Raw genomic sequence first — 18,838 nt, 5'->3', positions numbered from 1 at the left:
TGCAGGAGATGTATGTTCAGTCCTTTGGTCAGGAAGATCCCTGGAGGTGGAAATGGCAACCCACTCCAGTATTCTTGCCTGGAAAATTCCACAAACAGAGGAGCCTGCCAGGCTACAGTCTATAGAATCACAAACAGTCGCACACGACTGAGAGACTGAACACGCACGTGAACACTAAGTGAAATAGTCTCAGGAAAAGAATCGCTGTCTACTACTAATATTTTCCATTCTGAACCATTCAGTGATGAGTCATTTGCTCAAGCTATTTTATATTGCTTTCCTTGTTACCTTGGTAACCTTTATTGTATAGGCATTGTAAGCATGAGGATATAGCAGACCTATAAGCCCTGTCATATCCAATTTACTGTGAACAAAAATTGCTCTGCAGTGTTCTGGCCTAGAGTGCTTGCTTTGCCATGATATCAATGGCGGCCCAAACGTTCTTGACCTTAAATGTAATTATGATATTGACAGGTTTTTTAAGCTTAGTATTGAGTAGTATCTGAAGGCCCACAGACTCTTAATTACAGCCACTTGCAACCAGGGTATGTTACCTTGATTTTAGAATATTCTGGTAAGTGAATGGTAGTAGCTAGCATGAAATAATCCCCTGGGAGTAAGATAACTGATGGAATACTAAATAAAAATTTCCTTTGACCAATAGTTTCTTTATTTCTTGATTATTCTTTATCTGTCTTTTCTTTTTAGAACTACTCTATTCTATGTTTTTCCATATTATCTTCTCTCTTCACTGTTGTATTTTTCTCCTTTGTAATCCATTTTTTTTTCCTCTCTCAAATTCTTACTTTTTCTGTCTTCCCATTTTCAAGGTCTTCTCATCCCCAGGTAGAGGTATTCTTTTTTTAATACACCATCCATCTGTCCAGTTGTTTCTAAGCAAGTATTTATTACATGTCTGTTCTATATTAGACATTGTGCAATAACATCATAGACAGGAGATAGATAGTAACTGTTTTTTAAATGAGAGTTTACTGTATGCCAGGTACTATTCTAAGTGCTTTATAGATATATATTAACAGATTTAATAGTCTTTATAAACATTCAATTTTTAATCCCTGTTTTATTGATGAAGAAACCATAAGTTGCTCATGATCCCACAGTTAATAAATAACAGGACTGGGATACATATTCAAGCTTTGGAGCTCTCAGATTTGAGCACTATCTTTTCTTTTGGTCTTGGAGCAAGCAATTATGGTGCAATGTGGTTTGGCCATTATAGAGATGCAATTTCGGGGAAAGAGCCACGTGACTGAGTTAGCTGAGGAAGGCTTAAACAGAGGAAGCAACTTCTGAACAAAACTCCTCTAAGTTAAAAACTTCTGAATGCCTATAAATTAAAACATGATCAGATCTTGATAAAAGTGAAAAACACTGAGTCCATGATTAGAAGAAGAGGAGGTATTTGGTTGTTTTTTTATCAATGTGTGTGCTAAAATCCAGGGTATATATGGTATTTACCAGGGTTTTGAGGTACTTAAATCAATGGACTGATGATCAGTACTTAATCCCAAGGTTGGAGTAAGGACCTCAGGGTGAAAATCAATAGGGCTTTCTTCATTTTAGTTTTTAGGTCTTTAATTAAACCACACCAAATGAAATAGAAAATAATTTAGTCTGGAATAGTTTAGATGATAACATGATTTTTAAAATTCAAGTGTACTGTAAATCTCTGCTTAAACCCTCCAATTGCTTAAAATAAATGAATCAGCATCACTAAGGTTAATCTGATTTGTAGAATAGAAATGTTCAGAGAAAGAACTTTATACCTAAATCTAGTTAACTAGTGATGAAATGCAAATAAAAGTAGAAATTCATGATAACTTCTTTTTCAAAATGATATAGAAGAGAGAAAACTTTTACATTTTTGGTCTAATAAATACACAAGAAAAGATGTCATTAATTTGTATCTTTGCTCTCTGAATGCCATTCCTCATATATTTCCTTTTGTTTGGTTTTGGAAAACTGCCAGAAAATAATATTTTTAATATACATCATTGTTTTAATATGCACAGTTAAAATCTATTTCTCATTGTATGTATTTATACTATTTATATTGTCATGGCTCAGAATTACTGATTTACTGCTTTGCCCAAATATTTATTAATTATGTCATTTTCCTTCCTGCCCCCCTGGAAAAATTTTTTTCAAAAGGGATCTATCATGAAAATAACATTTAAAAATGCTTTTCTTGGCACTTGATGCCAAATGTAGCTAATCTGGAGAAAAGCATCTTTTCCCTTAATATTCATTCTGAAAATCTTGTTTGAAGGTTGTAGATAATACAAAAATACAGTCTAAGTACATGACCTGTGATCATTTCATTATCAAGGAATTTTGATCTCATTCTAAAGTAGTCTTCTCCATGATTTTCTCCCATTTCCTTTTGCACAGATATTATCTGTAGACATTAGGCACAAAGTAAGGAATAAAATCGACAATTGTAGTAATAACGTTACCTCCAAAATTATTTAGAAGGCAGGTAATTTGATGAATATTTGCCTCTTCAGTTCAGTTCAATTCAGTCGCGTCTGACTCTTTGCGACCCCATGAATCGCAGCACGCCGGGCCTCCCTGTCCATCACTGGTTCCCGGAGTTCACTCAAACTCACGTCCATCGAGTCAGTGATGCCATCCAACCATCTCATCCTCTGTCGTCCCCTTTTCAGCCTCCCCCCAATCCCTCCCTTTTCCAATGAGTCAACTCTTCACATGAGGTGGCCAAAGTATTGGAGTTTCAGCTTCAGCATCATTCCTTCCAAAGAACACCCAGGGCTGATCTCCTTCAGAGTGGACTGGTTGGATCTCCTTGCAGTCCAAGGGACTCTCAAGAGTCTTCTCCAACACCACAGTCCAAAAGCGTCAATTCTTCGGCGCTCAGCTTTCTTCACAGTCCAACTCTCACATCCTTACATGACCACTGGAAAAACCATAGGCAAGAGCAAATGTAAACTACCTTGCTTTAGTATTTCTTCATTGATTTCTGAAATTGCCAACTTGTTGTACAGTGATTTTTGAGAGGAAAACAGACCAAAATCTTGTTTCCTTTTTAATATACCATGTACAAAGGTTGTACACCTGAAATAAATGTATTTTCACATTTAGAGGGAAATGAAAAGACAGTGTAAAATATGAAGTTAGAGAGCAGATATTAAGAGAAATAGGACAATCTCCATGAGATGATGATCTGAACGCTAAAGTAGAAAGCAATGAGGTAGCTTTGGACTAAGGAATTTGGATATGATTTAGACAGTACAAGACATCGGCACTGTCACACCAAGGAGGGGAAGAAGGGGGTCTTTTATTACTAACTGGAAATTTGTTTTCAACTAATTCTTGGATTATTTATAGTTACATATGAAACAACGTTTCTCTATAAGCTTTATTGAAGTGCTAAGGAACTGGAATGGCAGACTCTCTTTGGAAATGTGGAATGCAAATAGAGTCACTACATGTAGAGACCATGTAACGGTAGTATGCAGTTGTGAGAAATGGTTGAGAGTAGTGGACAAGAATGCTAATAAGTCTCTTGTGAAGGCCTATTATAAAATGGAATCACAAAGAAATGGCATCTCTCCCTTTCTCCCTGACTTCTTATTCTCAATCTCTTATATGCAGTCCTCATGTATACATTTTTGAAGCACCAATTTTATATCAGCTTTAAAAGTACCAGCTTGCATAAAGGGATACTTTTATTTCATTATAGAAAATATGAATTTGTGGCTTTGATGTTTTTATTGCTAGGATAGTAATACTATTCTTTAAATAACAATACCAAAGTTCTATTTCTCATAGTTGTTGGTTTTTTTTTTCCCACTCTAATTCTATCATGCCATTGTTTCAGTGAACTTGCTATGGTAAAGATCTGAATAAACCATCATGCTTTGACCCAGGGGGGAAAAAATTATGACCATGTTTCATCTTAATGTTGACCTTACCTTGGGTAATTGTTTGTTTTATCATAGTAGAAAAACTAGGTGTTCTCAGGCTTTTTAAATAATTATTTCAGCATTTCAATAAGTATTTGTTTCTTTCCTAGGGCCGGTGCATAAACTTCTCTCGAGTTCCATCTCAGTAAAAGGAAAACAAGAAGGCCAAGAGGTACGAAGATGGCACACGTTCACAGCACCAATTTCCAACCAAATGAAAAAAGTGCATTTCAGAAGTTTTTGGAAGAGCAGCTTTATTCCTCTCAGTCAGGAAATGTTTTCTCTGCCTTCTGCTTTGCTCGCACCAAACATTTTCAAATACTTGTTCTGCCATCTACATGGGAGTTGATGAAACTCAATGGTAACTCATGATTCAGGACATTGAAAATAAAGAGGAACATTAATGGACATGCTGTGGTTTATACAAGAAGGTCTGCTTGAATGTGTAGAAGAGGAAAAAGTGAAAACAAAAGTGTGAAGATGATGTCAAAATAGAGAGGAAAAAAACAATTGGCTGTGGTGGATCCTGAATGGAGAAAGGAGTGTTTTACATGGAAACATGGCACTTGTGTGTTTACATGGCAAGATTGTTAGCCAAAGGCAGAGTGCGAAATCTCCCACCAGGCTCAGCAAATAATGGAGTCTATTGCCTTATAGCTATGTCAGATCATGAAAGCCTTCCAAGTACCCCTCCCGCAGTGTGCCTTCCGGGAAGCTTCTGACTGGAAAATCTTGTCATTCTAACACTGAAAAGTGCATACGCATGACAAAGTGTAGACAGGATGCCTCAAGGTATTGGTAGCAAGCAAGATTTTGCCCTTTAGTTTTTGAAGACACCTTCCTTTCATTATGCACTTGGGAAAAGAAGAAAATTAATAGTGCATTATTCCACAGGAAGACAGCCTCTAACCAGAGATCTTGAGTGAAGTTTAATGGACTCATGATTTGAGAACTTGTCCCTGTGATGGGTCGATTTAACCCTCTTGCTATGTTTAGGGCTTAGTAGTGCATAAAGCATTAATATCTGTAAACATACCTAGGAGTTTGTTTTGCTTTTAATTTAAAGGAAGCAGTAACCACAAAGCTTCCGCTCAGGGTTTTTTCCTTCCTCCAAGTCTCCAAGGGCTCTTCAGCGTCACAAGCCAGCAACTCTCTTTGCATGAAAATTTCAAAGTTTAATTAATATAATTAAAGGCAACAGCAAGCAGCAGCCTGTGAAGATTTTGCTCATCTTTTTTATGCCTTTTGACATTGAATGACCTATTACTGTATGCGTATTTCTTGGATTTTTGAGGGGCACTCTACCTTGGTTGTGATTCAGTTGAGAAAAAACAAAAAGACCTCCTCTCATCAAATTATAAATGAAAATATCAGGAGGGTCGACCACCTCGAAACATCGAAAATGTCTGTATTATAATTTTTTTTTAGAAAAACCACCATCGTGTCACGTCGACGATGCCAAATTATGTTAGCGTGAGCGGAAAGACTGTGGGGGAGGGAGGAGGCAGCAAGAAAAAGCTCAAATGATCTAGTCACTTTCGATACTGTACTTCAGATGCGAAATGGATATTCGACTGGAAACCTGACAAAGCGCGCCTGCTTTGATGTGAACTGGTATAGACAATGACCAGTGGCTGGGTCAGTGGGATGTCTCTCTGCGAGCACAAAGGCTTATCAAATGACACTAAAAATAAGTTCAACAACCATCATGTTGGAAAGGAGAAGGCGAACATTTCATGTTTGGCGGGCATGTGAGTGCACAAGATGGAAACAGCGATTTGGAGCATCCCCATATAATTACCCCCATTGTGCTCTTAATGGAAATTTCAAAGGATGGGAGTGATTCTGATGGTTGGTGTTCAGATTTGTGGCACTGTTTCAAGAAGCCTTACTCAGACACACAAATTTTTTATATATAGACGTACATATATATCCTCTAGCTTGAATCTTTTGCTCAAGTTTATTTATGTCACTGGCTGGCTGGATCCAAAGTCATGTGTCTCCATATTCATAAATAAAATTTTACCTGTGCTTTGGCTACCATTTTCTTTAAGCCCACATACACCCAAGCTTTGTTTGGTTGAATATTGAATTGTCTTGGCTAGTTGTAGGGACAGAATTGTATCCAGTTCCAAAATGTCTGTTATGTTCACAAATGATAGTGTTGGTAGTAAGTATCCATGTGTGCAAGTGTAACTTGGAAACCACATACATCCCCATTGAGTTCTTGTAGACCATTGTTCTACATTTGCATCTGGGGCAGATGCTGTTTTCTTAATTTGGCATTTCATTTCTGATCAGTTGTTGTTTAGTCACTAAGTCATGTCCAACTCTTGGGACCCCATGGACTGTAGTCCATCAGCGTCCCCTGTCTATGGGATTTCCCAGGCCAGAATACTGGAGTGGGTTGTCACTTTCTTCTCCAGGGGATCTTCCAGACCCAGGGATTGAACCCATGCTTCCTGCATTGGCAGGTGGATTCTTTACCACTGAACTATCAGGGAAGCCCTTCTGATCGGTGCACACCCCTAAATGGTATTGAAGAGCATCACGGTTACACGCAGAAGCTAAGTCTGCTTCTTTGGTAGTTCCTTTGAATTCGTCTAGTATCATATAGCATTTCTATGACACTTTTTTTTTTTTTTTAACCTGAGCAATGTAAGTAGACCTTTGCCCTTGAGTGGCAAAGTAGGTTTCTGTAGATTGTAAGGAAAATGGATTTCCGGTTCTAATATCACTATGCAGAACTTTCAGTGAAGAGGATGGGGCAGTGGTCTATATACAGACTAAAAACGTATTATTCATAAAGTTCAAAGACAGATGGAATTTTATTGCACTTGAAGATACAAACTAGATCTAGGTTAATGATTTTCTCTGATTTTGCTAACTAGCAAATTGGGAATAATTTGTTTAAGGAGTGTTGTTTTCTCACAAAAGGACAAAGTTGAAAATCTCTATGCCTTTCAATTAAGAATATAAAAGGTTAAAATGAAGCCATTTTTTTAAGTTTAATAGTGTTTTATATTGAGAAACAGTTCCTGTTTAATTTTCTGGACATAATGTCAGTCAAGATCTACTTTCTGTGAATAAGCCAGTTTAAGTCTTTATCCACAATCCATTTGTGTTGCATAAGGTTGCAAAAACAATTAAGTGGGAAATGACTCCTAACTTATGTGTCTACTCTGCCTGGAAAGAAAGTTTTGAAGGCATCTATATATATTTCATAACAATGTCTGTTCTTTATGGATTTGATCCATAAATATTTATCTATCTGAAAACTTTGATACTTGGAATGTTTTCCTTAAAGCATTTGGTGCTCCAAGAAGAAACATTTGGTGCTAAGAGTTACAGCACTGATGTCTTTCCCCAAGTTAATTCTATTTTAAATTTTTAAATTTCCTTCCCAATGAGATGCAGAGTAAAATTTGAGACCCTCCATTAAGTGGGGAGCAGCATCTGTCATCTATGGATAATTACTATTTTGGCAAAAATATATAAGGTTTAAGTGTTCTACATTTTAAATTGTTAGAAAGGAAATGACTTGCTTATATTTTTCCTGAATTATATTCTAACCATTTAAAATCATTAATTATTCAGTGTTTGTTTTTCTGATAAATCCTTACTGGATACAAGATCTGGGTGTCTCTGTGAACTTAACTTTATTATCTAGATATCATTGACCATTGTTTACTGCTCAGAGGCATTTTATTAGATTATTTTAAAAATTAAAACAGCCTGTATTGTAGCCAAGAAGGTGTCTACAGTGTTTTTTCTTTTTAAATTGAACTGCTTACATATATTATTTTTCAATTTTAAGAGGGTAAAATATAAATGAGTAACATTTACAAATATTGTAAATATTATAACTTCCTCTATCACAAAGCCTTATGGTTATCTTTTACTAGATTTTGTTCAGCATCACATTACTTTAGGAAGTTTATCACTTCTCTGTTGCTACTAGAAAAATGTTAGTATTGCCTGGGAGAAAATACATACATTATTTTAATATGAAAGGAAATACTTATCTTAGAATCATCAGTATGAAAGGAAATACTTATCCTAGAATCATCGAATAACTCTGATTCATCTCTTGGATGTTTAAGTAAAGAAACAAGCAGGCGAGACTGGAGCATGTTGTCTATTTGCAGGTGATTGAGTTTGGCCATGTACTCTAGACTCAGAGTTAGATTAATATTTTACCAAGTGAATTTCTATGCCTTATTTCAGAGAACACTTCAATTTGGGGATATTTCTACTCTTAGCAGGATCTAATTCAGTCAATTTGACAAAAGATAGAAAAACTTCTTTCTCATAGTGTGTAGCAAGCTCTGTGCTGGGTTTTTTTATGCATTTTATTTTGGGGCTCTTCTGCCAAAAGAAAATGCTGATAAGAAAGTACAGAGTATAATATGCAAATTTATATTAAAATGTGCTTGTTCAGATTGCTTTGCAAGAACTATATTAAGGTAAAGTGTGTGTGTGTGTGTGCATGAAGCAGGGGAGGAAGAGAGAGACATAGAGAGAGGTGGAAATTGACTCAGAGTGCATGCATGCTCAGTTGCTCAGTCATGTCTGACTCTAGTCCACCAGGTTTCTCTATCCATTGGATTTTTCAAGGGAAGAATACCGGAGAAGTTTACCATTTCCTCGTCCAGGAAATCTTTCTGATCCAGAGATCGAACCCACATTTCCTATCCTCATTCTTTGCAGGTGGATCCTTTACCGCTGAGCCATCCGGGGGCCCCAAATGTACTACAAATTGTCTTGGCTTAAGAATCAGATGATGGAGGTTCTGGACCTAGATCTAGCCACAAGTAGCTTGATGAAATTGAACAGATTAGCTTCTCAACCATAAAGTGAAAATGGATGAACTGGAAATACCTAAATTTCCTTCCAACTCTGACATTTTAATGAATATACATACTATTTAATGTTTTAGTGTTTATGTATATCATATTTTAATGACTGGCTTCATTTGTAGAATGTGGTAATACTAGCTCTGTAAACTGCCATTTGATTATAAAAAAGGCATTGAAATATATAGTACAAAATCTGGTAATTAGCTATGATAGAGTAATTTCTCAGTAAATTTCTTTTAACTATGGTTTGTCAAAGACGCAACTGATAATAAACTTTATATCTGCTGAAACCTCTCAAAAGTTGCGTAAAATATTGGAAAATGTATTCATGTGTTTCACTTAGACTTTACAGTCTTAACAAGTGTCTCAAAGGCATATATAAACAGAAATTGTTAGGAGATATTTATGCTATAGTTGAATGATTGAGCTACTTCATACCCTGCAGAAAGTTAAACTCTTCTTTCCTTAGTCAAAATTGGAAAAAAAAATCGTAATTGATCATAACTATGCTTGTGTGTCCCACAACAAGTATTACAAGTATTCATTGGAAAACATTTTTTTGAGTAATGTGAACACAGCTGAGTATATGTGCTGTGTTAAAATTGCTAACCTTTTACAAAGTCACCACTGTGTTATAGTAAAAGAAGACTTGTGGTAAAGAACCAGCCTGCCTATTGCAGGAAATATAAGAGATGAGTGTTTGATTCCTGGAGAAAGGCATGACAATCCATTTCAGTATTCTTGGCTGGAGAACCCCATGGACAGAGGACCCTGGCAGGCTATGGTCCATAGGGTCGCAAAGCTTCAGACACAACTGAAGCAACTTAGAACAGCATGTACAGACCCTTAACATTGTCTCCTAATTACTATAAAGTTATTTGTATCTTAGGTGAATTGTATTTTCAAGATCATAAATGTCACTGGGTAATCCAAAATAAATTGAAAAGTTACTGAAATATACATTGAAGTAGTTTGGTTAGAAACCTTGAGTTAATTTTCAAGAATGTAGACTATTAAAAAGATATGCATTGCCTTTATGTACTAACAGGTGATTTTAAATAATTTAGATGCAAAACAAAGGATCTGGGAGCTTTCAAAGTCATAGATGATAGAAAAAGGAAGTTGTTACATCATGTACTGAATTAGAAGCAAATCTAAACCTCTCCGCATGATTTTGTACTCTACCATCTGATTTGCATAAGTAACTAGGGAAAGAAAAAGCTCACATTATGAAAGAAGATTGACTAGTTTGAGCAGATGACACCTGTAAATAGAATTTTTACGAGTTGAAATTCTGATGTGAAATGAAACGATTATCATTATCACACTGTTTTCTTCTGCATTCTTTTTTTAACATTCTCTAATTCTAAAAGTCTCTTGTTAATTAAACAGAGCAATGACAGACCTTCATCTTCTTTAAATACTTTGTTTGTGTGAGGCTGTCACATGGAAAGAAAGATTATATTTTAAACAATATGTTCAAGTGTAAAAAATCTTCAATAAATTCTTAATGTTTAAAAAAATGGGAGAAAGTTCCAGGGCTTCTGCAATTAAAGTCTTGGGGCTCTTCCGAGGGTGCTGGATATTATAGAAAATTTGAAAAGATTTAGAATAATCTTTATAAAGGATATCAAGATTAAGTGATGACTTGGAATAGTCAATGTACTTTTTCTGATATGAAAAATAGTAAGACACAGCAGTAAAAACAAAAGAAAATTATGTTGGCATTGAAAATACTCAGTGTCTCTGTATTCCTGTCATTCCCAGAAAGCACTAAAATGCTGTAGTGGTAGCCATGGTTTTTAAAATTCTAATTCAAAATGATAAAGGCCAATTTATGAGTGATTTCAGAACCATTGAATCTATTGATCTGGTGGAAGAATAATAGTATACTCCTCAAATTATTTTTTCATAATCATGAATAAAATGGAAGGGATGACTCTGATTTTTGTTTATTTTTGGCTGTGCTGGGTTGCTGCATGGGCTTTGCTCTCGTTGTGGCAAGAGGGGGCTACTCTCTACTCTCTAGTGCAAGGGCTTCTCATTACAGAGGCTTCTCCTGTTCTGGAGCATGGGTTCTAGAGCATGCGGACTTCAGTAGCTGGGGTACGTGGGCTCATTCGTTGCGGTGCCCAGGCTGCAGAACAGAGGCTCAGTTGTGGTGCATGGGCTTATTTGCTTCTCAGCATACAGGAACTTCCTGGACCAGGGACAGAACCTGGGTCTCCTGAATTAGCAGGCAGGTTCTTCACCACTGAGGTACCAGGGAAGCTCCTGACTGCTTTTAAAAATACTCCCCTCAACCTCTTTAAAAATCAGTCCAATAATTCTCAATCCAAAGTCTGCATGTGTTTATAACTTCTAACTTTGAAAAAGACACTTTTAGTATCAATTCAATTGAGAAGAGAAGGTTTATATTAGTTTTCTAATGCTGCTGTCAAAAATTACCACAAACTCAGTGGCTTAAAAGAACACAGACTTATTCTCTGACTGGTCTGGAGGTCAGAAGTCCAAAATCAGATTCATTGAACTAAAAAATTAAGGTTGGATTGGGGTTAGTTCCTTTTGGAGGCTGTTTCCTTGCCCTTTTCAGCTTCGAGTGGCTACCTGTATTCCTTGGATGGTGGACCCTTCTTTCATTTTCAAAGTAAATCACTTCAGCCTCTGCTTCAGTCATCACCTCTTGTCTCTAGTCTCCTTCCTTTTTAAAAGGCCTACTGTGATTACATGGGACTCACCTGGATATCCAGATAACTTTGTTGTCTCAAAATCCTTAACATAGTCACATCTGCAGAGTTCCTTTTGCCATATAAGGTAACAATCACGGGTTCTGGGATTGGCCATGGACACCTTGTGCTCTGTGCTTTGTGCTCTGTGCTCTGTTGCTCAGTCCTGTTCTACTTCTTCCAACCCCTTGGACTGTAGCCTACCAGGCTCCTCTGTCTGTGGGATTCTCCAGGCAAGAATACTGGAGTGGGTAGCCATTCCCATGGACACCTTGGGAGGCTGTTATTCAACATACCATAAAGTTTATATTTTTCCTTTTGTAAATAATTTCCTTCTATCTGACACCATAAGAAAATATAAAAGTTAACTTTAACTTTGGTGTTTTTTTTTTTTTACATTTTGTTTTTCAGTCCAGTCCAGTTCAGTTCATTTGCTCAGTCATGTCCAACTCTTTGCAACCCCATGGACTACAGCACTCCAGTCTTCCCTGTCCATCCGGAGTAAACTCCTGGAGTTTACTCAAACTCAGGTCCATTGAGTTGGTGATGCCATCCAACCATCTCATCCTCTGTCACCCCCTTCTCCCACCTTCAACCTTTCCCAGCATCAGGGTCTTTTCCAATGAGTCAGTTCTTAGAATCAGGTGGCCACAGTATTGGAGTTTCAGTTTCAGTATCACTCCTTCCAATGAATATTCAGGACTGATTTGCTTAAAGATGGACTAGTTGGATCTCCTTGCAGTCCAAGGGACTCTCAAGAGTCTTATCCAACACCACAGTTCAAAAGGATGAATTCTTGGGCAGTCAGCTTTCTTTGGAGTCCATCTCTCACCATCCATTCATGACTACTGGAAAAACCATAGCATTGACTAGATGGACCTTTGTTGGCAAAGTAATGTGTCTGCTTTTTAATATGCTATCTAGGTTGGTCATAACTTTTCTTCCAAGGAGTAAGCATCTTTTAATTTCATTGCTGCAGTCACCATCTGCTGTGATTTTGGAGCCCCCCAAAATAAAGTCTGTCACTATTTCCACTGTTTCCCTATCTATTTGCCATGAAGTGATGGGACCGGATGCCATGATCTTGGTTTTCTGAATGTTGAGCTTTAAGCCAACTTTTTTACTCTCCTCTTTCACTTTCATCAAGAGGCTTTTTAGTTCTTCTTTGCTTTCTGCCATAATGGTGGTGTCTTCTGCATATCTGAGGTAATTGATATTTCTCTCGACAATCTTGATTCCAACCTGTGCTTTATCCAGTCCAGCATTTCTCATGATGTACTCTACATATAAGTTAAATAAGCAGGATGACAATATACAGCCTTGATGTATTCCTTTCCCGATTTGGACCCAGTCTGTTGTTCCATGTCCGGTTCTGACTGTTGCTTCCTGACCTGCAAACAGATTTCTCAAGATACAGATCAGGTGGTCTGGTATTCTCATCTCTTGAAGAATTTTCCACAGTTTGTTGTGATCCACAGAGTCAAAGGCTCTGGCATAGTCAATAAAGCAGTAGTCAATATTTTTCTGGAACTCTCTTGCTTTTGTGATGATCCAACAGATGTTGGCAATTTGTTCTTTGGTTCCTCTGCCTTTTCTAAAACCAGCTTGAATGTCTGGAAGTTCACCATTTACAAACTGTTGAAGCCTGTCTTGGAGAGTTTTGAGCATTACTTTACAAGTGTATGAAATGAGTGCAATTATGTGGTAGTTTGAACATTCTTTGGCATTGCCTTTCTTTGGGATTGAGTGAAAACTGACCTTTTCCAGTCCTGTGGCCACTGCTGAGTTTTCCAAATTTGCTGGAATATTGAGTGCAGCACTTTCACAGCATCATCTTTTAGGATTTGAAATAGCTCAACTGGGATTCCATCACTTCTACTAGCTTTGTTCATAGTGATGCTTCCTAAGGCCTACTTGACTTCACATTCCAGGGTGTCTGGCTCTAGGTAAATGATCACAGCATCGTGATTATCTGGGTCATGAAGATCTTTTTTGTACATTTCTTCCATGTATTCTTGCCACCTCTTCTTAATATCTTCTGCTTCTGTTAGATCCATATAATTTCCATCCTTTATCGTGCCCATCTTTGCGTGAAATGTTCCCTTGCATCTCTAATTTTCTTGAAGAGATCTCTAGTGTTTCCCATTCTATTGTTTTCCTCTACTTCTTTGCACTGATCACTGAAGAAGGCTTTCTTGTATCTCCTTGCTATTCTTTAGAACTCAGCATTCAAATGGGTATATCTTTCCTTTTCTCTTTTACTTTTCACCTCTCTTCTTTTCCCAGCTATTTGTAAGGCCACCTCAGACAGCCATTTTGCTTTTTTGCATTTCTTTTTCTTGGGGATGGTCTTGATCCCTGACTACAATACAGTGCCACGAACCTCCATCCATACTTCAGGCACTCTGTCTATCAGAGTTTATTTATTTTTTTTTTGGAGTGTAATTACTTCACAATGTTGTGTTAGTTTCTGCTGTACCATGAAGTGAATCAGCTATATGTTTACATATATCCTCTCCTTCTTGAAGTTCCCTCCCACCCATGCATCACACCCCTCTAGTTCATCACAGAGCCCTGAGCTGAGCTCCTTGTGCTATACAGCAGCTTCTCTGTATAGAAGCTTCTCTCCTTGTGCTATACAGCAGCTTTTCTCCTTGTGCTATACAGCAGCTTCTCACTGGCTATCTACTTTATACATGGTGGTATATATATGCCAATCCTGCAACTTTCTACATTAGATCTTTGCCTGCCCAAATTATTTAGATCTTGTCATCACATGAGTGGTTTTGTTTTTTGAGGAATTCCATTTGTCCTCATTTTGTGGCTTCATATTTTACTTGAGATTTCTCTCATAAAAGGAAAAATGCCAGGGGATAAATTCTTGGAAGATTCCTGCCAGATGATAAACTTCACATGAGGCTGAGAAGTATATGAGCAGGTTTTTGTTGCCTCCGGAGTGTTTACCTGATCGATCTGGCATAAGCCCCAAAGTTAACCTAGATTTAGTTCCTGTAATACTTTTTGCTGTCATACTGAAAGTATTGAAAGATCACTAGAGGCAAAGAACAAAAATATGTTGACATTCTAATGCCAACATGAGCAACAAATGAGGGATAAGCAATATGCAGATTAGTAGGGAATAAGTTAAGGAATAAGTAAGTTAGGAATAATTAGTAAGGAATAAGTTAAGCCCACACTCTGGTGGAGGAAAAAAAAACAACACCTTAAGTAATTAGGTAACAAGTGGGACAGGCGTTTTGAATGTGTGTGAGCTTTGGTCTAGGGTTTCAGGGGAAAATTGAAAGACGCAGAAACTTTGAAGGATAAAGACACAAAGGCAGGAGGAAAGAAGAATCTTATAGACAGTGGACAAGTGTGCCCCAGAAGTAATAAAAACTAAGGCTATTTTTGAGGATGGAGAGTTAGGAATTACGAATAGAGAGCCAGGAAGAGTGGGAAAAGATGAAGCAGGATGACTTAGATAGAAATCAGATTTTCATTTCTCTAATGATGAGCAATGTTGAGCATCTTTTCATGTATTTGTTGACCATCTGTGTGTCTTCTTTGGAGCAATGTCTATTTAGGTCTTCTGCCCAATTTTTGATTGGGATGTTTGTTTTTTTAATATTGAGCTGCATGAGCTGCTTGTATATTTTGGAGATTAATCCTTTGCCAGTTGCTTCACTTTAAATGCCATATTATACAGGGAACTCTAATTAATGCACTCTGGTGACCTGAATGGGAAGAAAGTCCAAAAGGAAGGGGATATATGTATATGCATGGCTGATTCTTTTTAATGATTACTCATTCGTTCACAGTAGAAACTAACACAACATTGTAAAGCAACTATATGCCAATAAAAATTAATTTAAGACCAATCAAAAAGAAAGAAAGCAGAAAGCACAGAACCGTGTTCACTGTTTTTGACTGTTATCTTCAGGATGAAAAGAAGCCATTCAACCCAGGTTTGAAAGTCAAAAGCAGGAAAGCAGTTTGTATGATCAGAATGACATTTTGACGCAATCACAGATTGCAGAGGAGACCATAAAGGAAAGGAAGTCTTGTAGATAATTCAGTATCTCATCTCAAGTATCACATCATTGTGCACTGTCTAGATATTGCATTTCTGAGTTTATCATAATTCAAAACTCCTTTGAATTATGGAAACATTTATCTTCTACTATTTCAATTAAGACATATTGCCCCTTAGTTTTAAGCAGATACTGTGTGTTTAAGGTTAGAACTAGCCATACACACTTCTGTTTTTTTCTGTTACTTTTAAAGATTCAAATGAGTACTGTTTTGAGTAATTTTGTTACAGTACTTTGCCCTTCCCTGCACCCCCTGCCTTTCCAGGGTGTCTCACTCCTATGCCTAGAGCTCTGGGGTCTGCCCTCTACCCAAGTCTCTCATTGCCCATCTGAATGCTTCAGCCTTACCCTCACATTCAGTTCAGTTCAGTTGCTCAGATCTCTTTGCAACCCCATGGACTGTAGCATGCCAGGCCACCTTGTCCATTAGCAACTCCTGGAGTTTACTCAAACTCATGTCCATTGTGCCAGTGATGCCATCCAACCATCTCATTCTCTGTCGTCCCCTTCTCCTCCTCCCGTCAGTCTTTCCCAGCATCAGGTATTGGAGGGATCCAATACTCCAAAGTATTGGAGTTTCAGCTTCAGCATCAGTCCTTCCAATGAATATTCAGGACTGATTTCCTTTAGGATGGACTGGTTTGATCTCCTTGCAGTCCAAGGGACTCTCAAGAGTCTTCTCCAACACCACAATTCAAAAGCATCAATTCTTTGGCACTCAACTTTCTTTATAGTCCAACTCTCACATCTGTATATGACTACTGGAAAAAACATAGCTTTGACTAGATGGGCCTTTGTTGGCAAAGTAATGTCTCTGCTTTGTAATATGCTGTCTAGGCATGATTAGCTGATGTCAGTATAATTGGCTCTCCGTATCCACAGGTTCTCACTGGTTGAATTTGCAGATGCAGAAGTGCAGATATGGAGGGTCAATGACAATACTATGTCATTATATAAGAAGGAGTTTCGTATCCATGGCGGGTAGAATACTCTAGTACCAATTCCCCATGCATACCAAAGGACTGGATTTCCCAGGTGGTGCTAGTGGTAAAGAACCTGCCTGGCAATGCAGGAGACATAAGAGATGCAAGTTTGATCCCTGAGTTGAAGAGATCCCCTGGAGGAGGGCATGGCAACCCACTTTAGTATTCTTGCCTGGAGAGTCTCATGGACAGAGAAGCCTGGTGGGCTACAGTCCATAGGGTTGCAAAGAATTGGACACAACTGAGCAACTTAGCATGGCACATACCAAAGGACTATTGTGCAACCAGTTTCACAATATCAGTGTATTATGTCCAGAAGAGCTACTATGATGCACACTAGGATGCCATGCCTAGTGTTATTCTGAAGTTCTGAGGCTTCTGCTGCAACTGAAACCAAAATAGCCCTGTATAATATTATGTTGTAATTTATTAAAAGCCCATTCTGGGTGTTGGAGAAACAGAAGAAAGGGAAAGTTCCCTACTTTATATTTGAATGAGAAAATAGAAAATAAACAAGGGGACGTCTAGAGAGATATTCTCAGTGAAGTATCAAATATATATACATAGATATTATATATATCTATGTATATACATCTGCATATCATGTGCCGGGAAGAAAATAAAACAGAATGACATAAAAACAGTTAAAAAGATTTATAGTTGAGGTGGTCATTGAGAGTCTCTCTGAAGGTGAGGATTCCAGGCAGAAGAAAGAGCACATTCTCAGGTTCTGAGACAGAAATGAGCTTGGTAAGAACAAGGATGAGATGGTTGGATGGCATCACCAACTCAATGGACATGAGTTTAAGCAAACTCCGGGAGAGAGTGAAAGGCAGGGAAGCCCGATTTGCTGCTGTCCATGGGGTCACAAAGAGTTGGACATGACTTAACGAATGACTGAGCAACAGCAAAGAACAAAAAGTTGAATGAAGAAAGGTAGAGGGGCTGAAGAGAGAGTGTGTGAGAGAAGAAGATGGGGGAGTGGTAAATCAAAGCGTGCAGGGCTTGCAAGGACATGTAAGGATGTAAGATTATACTCTGTGATGGGAAGCCAGCTCTTGGAGGATTTGAGCATAATAGTGATATGTTCTGCTTTATACTTGAAAACAAAAAGACTCTAGCTTCTTGATGGAGAGTAAGCTTCAGAAGGCAAAAATGGAAGGAGGGAGACCTGTGCGGAGTACAGAAAGAGCCTCTGTTCTTTAATCCGTGTAAGATTGTTCACATATTTTTCAAGGAACACTGATGAATAATATTGTCATTCAGTTGCTGAGTCGTGTCTGACTCTTCGCAACCCTGTGGACTGCAGCACATCAGGCTTCCATGTCCTCCACTATCTCCAGGAGGTTGCTCAAACTTATGTCCATTGAATCGATATATTCCAAGTCAATCATAAGATTCTTAAAGGAAACACCAGGAAATTAAAAATATCTTGTACTCATTTGCTTAGGTACCTGGGTAACTGGAAAAATAAACTGCCTTTCCACCCCTCTTTGTAGAGAACTAAAGAGCATGATAGCCTTAGTCTAAGAAAGCAATTCAAACAGAAGGGGCCCTTGCAAGTTATGCATTCATAGCTTCAGCTCAGTTCTTCCATGTGAAGTGAATCTCAGATCTCAGTTTTGCCATAGAAGCCGGCCAAAACTTAATTTCTCTGCCTAAATCAAATCTTGGAGGGATTCTCCACTTACCCCTCCCACCCCAAATTGAAGGGAAATAAAATAGAGAAAAAAGAAGAGAGAGGAGGCTGAGCAATTTTACAAGAGGTGAGAGGATCAATTGAGAAAATGACAGAGGAAGTTTGTATGTTTTTAAGAATGCTATTTTAAGAATCCTTGCTATTCCACTTTAAATGGCATGCATTCCTGCAATGTAAACCCTTCCATCTCATAATTTCATTTGTCTACTAACTCACATTTTCTGTCACTTGAGGAAGTTGGCCAAACTCAAGAAAAGCAAAGTGATCCCTCAAATTAATATAAAAATAAGCCTCTGAAAATTTGCAGAAATATTGAGGAGTAGCCATTCCAAAACTGATGAATAGATATGAGGTAATAGTATTTAGTTCAGTTCAGTTCAGTCGCTCAGTCGTGTCCCACTCTTTGTGACCCCATGAATCGCAGCACGCCAGGCCTCCCTGTCCATCACCAACTCCTGGAGTTCACTCAGACTCACATCCATCAGGTCAGTGATACCATCCAGCCATCTCATCCTCTGTCGTCCCCTTCTCCC

General features: G+C 37.9%; 1 protein-coding gene across 1 annotated transcript in view; it reads left to right on the top strand.

The window, feature by feature from the left end:
- The window catches only part of ANTXR2 (ANTXR cell adhesion molecule 2), a 181,661-nt gene extending 171,155 nt beyond the window's left edge, over positions 1-10,506 (top strand). The window contains exon 17 of the mRNA XM_040237178.1: positions 4,058-10,506. Coding sequence (XP_040093112.1) covers positions 4,058-4,096 — 39 coding nt within the window. The 3' untranslated portion in view covers positions 4,097-10,506. The remainder of the gene's footprint in view (positions 1-4,057) is intronic.
- Positions 10,507-18,838: the final 8,332 nt, after the last annotated feature.

Source organism: Oryx dammah, unplaced genomic scaffold (genome assembly GCF_014754425.2).
Source record: "Oryx dammah isolate SB20612 unplaced genomic scaffold, SCBI_Odam_1.1 HiC_scaffold_3, whole genome shotgun sequence".
NCBI classification, from domain to species: Eukaryota; Metazoa; Chordata; class Mammalia; order Artiodactyla; family Bovidae; genus Oryx; species Oryx dammah.
The sequence above is the reverse complement of the archived record's forward strand: the minus strand, read 5'-3'. Positions and strand labels throughout refer to the sequence as shown.